At 42.4% G+C, this 6,000-nt stretch overlaps 1 protein-coding gene across 3 annotated transcripts in view; it reads left to right on the forward strand.

Moving 5' to 3' along the window:
• SLC38A11 (solute carrier family 38 member 11) overlaps positions 1–4,984 on the forward strand; it is a 47,145-nt gene extending 42,161 nt beyond the window's left edge. For 2 of the 3 annotated variants that reach the window (XM_032769768.2, XM_032769771.2), the window contains one exon: positions 4,015–4,350. In XM_032769768.2, coding sequence (XP_032625659.1) covers positions 4,015–4,263 — 249 coding nt within the window. In that variant the 3' untranslated portion in view covers positions 4,264–4,350. Of the gene's footprint in view, positions 1–4,014 lie in introns of all 3 variants that reach the window. The other variant, XM_032769766.2, reaches the window with a different exon arrangement.
• The last annotated feature ends 1,016 nt before the right edge of the window (positions 4,985–6,000 follow it).

The raw sequence follows: 6,000 nt of genomic DNA on the forward strand, positions 1-6,000 counted from the left end.
AAAGCAGGAATCCTTAACTACTGAGTCAATCATCCTTTTATGGTTATAACCTTAAAACTCAGAGTCAGTCCTGCCTAAAATATGAGGGCAAGGTGGGTAACTAGGACCACCATGGTAGCATATCAGGCAGAACGCCAGGAAGGAGCCACAGAATCGATCTTTACGCCGTCTGTCAAGCCTCTCCGCAAGCACGGAAATGATGATCGAGCTGTCATGCCAATTTCCATGGGGCGGCTGCCCTGTCCATGCTACACCCCTACCCGTTGATTCTCTTGGGGCCCTCCGGACCCTCATATTACTGGGCTTTAGAGACAACTTGGGCCGGCATAGTCACCCGTCTGGTGTGCTGAAGGTATATCGATATTGCAAGGGACGAAGTGAACATCTGACTATCTTTAGTGAGATAAAATGAGGGGGAGGCAGCTCCAGTGCTGTGATATCCAGGTAGGACATTAACGGTGGGGGGAGAGGAGAACCCTGCCCATTCAAGGCATCCTCCACCATGCTCAAATGAATGTCGTCGGCAGGACAAGCTCAACACCCTAATACTACTATTTTGCCTCTCTTGGAGGAAAAAATATTGAACATAACGTTTACTCCCCCTAAACCAAGGGGGTGGCTTTAGCAGTAGGTAGGAAAAGCTCAGATAGAATGAAAAAGTGGAGCTGCCACGCCTCCCCGCAAGTTAAGGTTCGTGACTCTGATTGGAGGTCAGGGTTGGACTGCATGCGCTGGTTCTATCCAGGGTAATTTCCTTAGGGAGTCTATCAAGGCAGAGATCCCTGCGGTCTGGTCATCTGGTGTAACTAGTCGGGATGTTCGCCAAAAAGCTCGTGTTGTGAGGTTTCTTCTTGAAAGTCTTATGCTGTCACATTGATCCTCACCAGTCCATGCATTGCTGAAAATGTAAGTACGCCGCTAATAGGGCCGCCCTGCGAGTTACGCCTTACAGTGTATGGAAAACCCACCAGGAGCCTCACGGGCTGATAATGAAAAACTTCATAAGTGGATGTTATGGTCGAGCTTGGGGTCTTCGTCACCATATTATGAAGATTGAGAAACACCGGCTTCATTATTCACAACATGGGCAAGTTGCCATATTTGTAAAGGTGAGGTGTACGAGGTGGGAGTAGGCACAATGCTTGGGTCCCTCCATTACAGATGGGAAAATGCTAATCAAGTGATTGCAAAGTTTCCAGGGAAGATTCTAGGCAGCGAAATGCAAGTAGTGGTGGATTATCTATTTGCTAAATGGCAGGATCCAGAGCACTTGCATCTACACATGCAGATGGCCAGTTAGACATAGGGCGACATATAAAAGTCAAGAAATATTTTTTCCTTTTCTTTCACAGGGGGTGGGGGATACAATTGAACGCATATACCCTGAACACCCGACAATTGTTTTGACCTACAGGCACTGGGAGTCAGCCGAAATGCAAATGCTTTTCGGAGACTGGGGCACTGTGGATAGCTGGGTCCTCAGTACCCTCCTCCTCCATGAGCGCCATTTGATTCTGTGGCTTTCTGTTACGCTTGTCACACAGCACTGTGCTGTGCCTCTTCTGTCATAGCCTGCATTTTTCAATGCTTTCTCATTTTGTCTTCTGTAACGAAGCTGTGATGAACAGATTTGTCTCTGTAAACAGCGATCAGTTCCAGTATCTCCCGTACGCCCATGCTGGAGCTCTTTTCTGGATTGGGACTGCATGGCCACTTGCTGATCAGCGCTCACGCTGGGCAAACAGGAAATGAATTCAAAGTTTGCGGGGCTTTTCCTGTTTACCTGGCAGTGCTTCCGAGGGTTTTTTGGGAAATTTTGCTTGGTTCCCCATAGCAGTCCAAATGGTTACTGTGGGATACGCCGGAGCCATACGTGATTGCGGCCACGCTAACCTAATCCGATAATGGTAATACCAATTCACGCTACTCCTCTCTCATTGGGGAGAGTACAGAAACCGATTAAGGCCCTTTATATGATATAAAGGGCCTCGTTGTGTGACGGGTGCGCATTAAAATCGGTTTAACGCTGCTAAAATCAGTTTAAACGTGTAGTGTAGACCAGGCTAAGTGAAATGAACAGAAACATAGGCCTGGTCTACACTACGCGTTTGAACTGATTTTAGCAGCTTTAAACCGATTAATACTGCACCGTCACAAAATGGCTCCATGTTACCATAATCTATGGCGCCTGCCAGGGCATATTAGGGAAAAAGGGCATGAAATGATTGTCTGCCCATGCTTTCACAGAGGAAGGGATGAGTGACAACATTCCCCAGATCACTGCGACACATGTCTTTTGCACACATCATGGCATTGGGGATCTCAACCAAGAATTCAATGGGACAGGGAGACTGCAGGAACTGTGGATACGTAGCTAACAGATACACGGTACCACAGTGCAATGTCCCGGAAATTGACTCTAGCCTCGGTACATGGACGCACGCTGCTGAATTAATGTGCTTAGTGTGGCCGTGTGCACTCGACTTTATACAATCTGTTTTACAAAACCAGTTTATGTAAAATCGGAATAATCCCTTAGTGTAGACATACCCTTAGTTGAGAATCCTAGGACCTAATTCTGCAAGCTCAATTGAAATCAGTGAACGAGAAGGAAGTGAGTTGTGAGCATATCCTTGGATCTGCCCACAAATAACAGCTTGAAGGATTAGGGCCTTGGTGAGGAACATGTTCTCTGTATTACAGTTTAATTTCCACCTGAGCAATGAGAAGAGGCTTTATAACAGCCACATTAGCTGCTTGTGCTCACACTGATACTGGAGATCTGATCCTGCTATCCAGATAAACTACCTGACTGGCCTCCTCTCAAATCATTGTTACCTGCATAGTTTCTTCCCAATTAACACTTTCCAAATTATAAATAGCTTAAAATAAGCAAAAGGGCCATTTAATTGCTTCATCATGTAGCCTGAATGAAGGGTGCATAGTACACCCATTGATTTCTACCAGGTCTGAACTGATGTCTGCCAGTAACACTTCCCAGCATGACAATATAAGTAACAAGAAAATTACAGATGAATGAAACAAAGACACATTAACGTATGTATTGCTACACCCCCTGTAGTCTCTCTAATCAACAAATTTATGGATCCTCTTAACTGAAATTAACGCAGACTACTCATAAAGGGTGTGTCAGAGGGTGGCAAGTTCGAACATCAGGCACAGAAATGCAGAGCGCTCTGATGGCAAATGAAGCATGGCTGCAACAATATTATAGCCTGCACTGGTGCTTACTTAAGAAAATACTTCAACACATGATTAACTCCATCCCTACCCAGGACAACACTTAAGAATGTGCTGGACTTGTAATTAGTTCCCTTAGAAGTTCATGACGTGTGTAAGTGTTGTCCTGAACAGGGATGCTTTCCTGACTGAGGGTCTATGTTTGGAGGCATTGCTCAACAATATTGTTCTGAGCAGCTGCTAGGAGCAAGTTAAACTGCTGCATTGATGTTTATCATGCACTGGAAGCTTTTCCTTGTTTTACTGAAAGGTAAAAACTTGAAGGAAATCCAAGTAGGTGCTTTGTGATAGTGCATGAAAGAACTGTAAGGATTAATGAACAATACTGCCTCTTTACATTTCTTCTAAAACCTTAACAGGAAATGTTCCTAAATATTTCATATGACAAAATATTTCAAAGCTATTCAAACTGTGAGATTTACTGTGCTTCTGGAGCTGACATTTTTCATGTAATTTTGGCTTAATAGAAAGCAAGTTCATGCAGGCTAAAATTTCATCCTGTTACAGTAAAATCAATAAGCTGTAACTGTTTCCTTCATCATTGCAAATTATAGTGCAGACTCCTTTGCAATCTGTTTGGGTTTTGGTGATTGAAACCACCCAGAAGAAAAGCCACTGTTCTAGTTTCTTTTCATAGGAAACTTTTTGCACAGATGTAATTGCCATTTAACTATAAACTAATTATAAATGTTTGTTTTGTGCTGGAGATATGAATATATGTGCTTATGGGTTTTTTTTGTTTCATCCTACCAGGGGATTCTCAGTGCTACTCCACTTGTTTTTATCATCCCAACAGCATGTTATCTGAAGCTGTCTGAAGAGCGATGGAACCATTCAGATAACCTCATATCCGGCCTGATTCTTACTGTTGGTGTGTTAGTAATGACAGTTGGATTTGTTATGACTATCTTGCATCCCCAAGAATGTAGCCATGGAAAAGAAATGGTCTACTGCTTCCCTAATAATGCCTCTCTTTATAACAGTACACTTCCACCTTTTTAGCCAACTTGCCAGTCCTGAGTCTAAAGGGCCTGTCATTAGTCCGTACTAATTTAAATATGACTGGGACAGGGTCCTCTTATGTTTTCTTACTGACTAAGAATCTTAAACTGTACAACTATATTTGTGTATCGTGTTTTATGCTATTGTCTTTTTCTAGATGAGAATTAAGCTTTGACTTTTAAGATTGCATTGCATCAAACCTGATTATTCAGTAGAGCGTCACTAAATTGGATGAAGAACTCGAAAACCAATTGCTAAGGATGTAATTTTGCAAATTAGCAAATTAATAATCAAATACAATTAAAAAGCATAGATTAGGCATCTCAAAGTGTACTTTGTCTAGTCATTTAACAAATGGTGTTTTAATTACTTTTGATAACGCTTATAGTAAACATACTCTAGTATATTTTCTAAAAGTCCTGAAACTGTATTATTAAGAGACCTCGCCATACCACTCTGCTATTAAATCTTTGCTGAGAAGTGGGGATAGCCCCACTTCTGTAGTAGTGTATCTGTAGTGTATCTGGCTTAGAATGAAAATCACCTTGGTGCAGAGGACCAATACAAATGCAAGACCTGTGCATTTAAGTGGGGTTTAAGTGGTAGTTTTGTTGTGCAGAGGACCAACACAGTCTGTGCACAAGTGCAGTTTTACTCATCGAATAGTGAATTGCAAGGTTGTTTGCTGTGTTTTTATTAAAAGGATTTTATATGAATAAAATAGCATTGGTATTTTTTTAAATGACTGAAGATATAGTCTGCTTTAAAATTGTTACTATGAGATTGACAGAATAGAAACTGTAGTTTACAGGAATCATAATTTACCTTAAATTCAAAAGTGAACATATTGCTTATGAAACCTAATGGTGATAATGCTGTAGTTTGATCTTCCCCATGGTGCTGTCTGATCTTCCCCATGGAATTCTACCAGTGAACTTAAATCTCAAATTCCATGTCTCTCTTCAGTACATTCCATTTGTTTAGCAGAACTCTACCCCATCTGAAACGAATGGCAGAATCATATAAATGCCCAAGCTAACTTTCATTCAGAGGATTTATATCAAGGTCTATAGAAGACTAGTGAACTAAGAATTCACATGAAAATAATGTGAAGAATGGGCCTGGCTCCCCATTTTATTGCTGAGCGCTTGTTTTGCATCCAGATCAAATGGTTGGATCACCTACTTGGTTGAATCTCTGTTTTCATTATCTTAAGGTCTTTGTGCTACCTCAGCCAGAGAAACTTTGATGCTGCTTAACATTTTCAAACCTGCATGCATAAGTTAGGTTTTGAAATCCATATCTAAAAGCTAAACAGGAGTGGCCTGATTTTCAGAATTGCTGAGCCCACCTGCAAGTCCCATTGATTTCAAAAGAAAACCAGGCCACTTCTGATCAGGAGGTAGGACCTGAGGGCCTGGCTATACTTGCAAGTTAGAGCGCATTAAAGCAGCCCTGGGCGCCCTAACCCATGAGCTGTCCACACTGGTAAGGCACTTAGAGCGCCTGGACTCTGCAGCTGGAGTGCTGCTGGTAATCCATCTCCATGAAAAGCATAACGCTTGGTGCGCCTCGGCTGAAACGCCCACGTGTCAGTGTGAACGAGGTGTTGCATTACTGCACTCTGATCAGCCTCTGGAAACATCCCATAATCCCCTAAAGTCAAGTGGCCACTCTTGTCATTGTTTTGGAAACGCTGCAGGAATGCGGATATCTCCTTTCAAAGCTCCGTTTCTG

Source organism: Chelonoidis abingdonii, chromosome 10, assembly GCF_003597395.2.
Source record: "Chelonoidis abingdonii isolate Lonesome George chromosome 10, CheloAbing_2.0, whole genome shotgun sequence".
NCBI classification, from domain to species: Eukaryota; Metazoa; Chordata; order Testudines; family Testudinidae; genus Chelonoidis; species Chelonoidis abingdonii.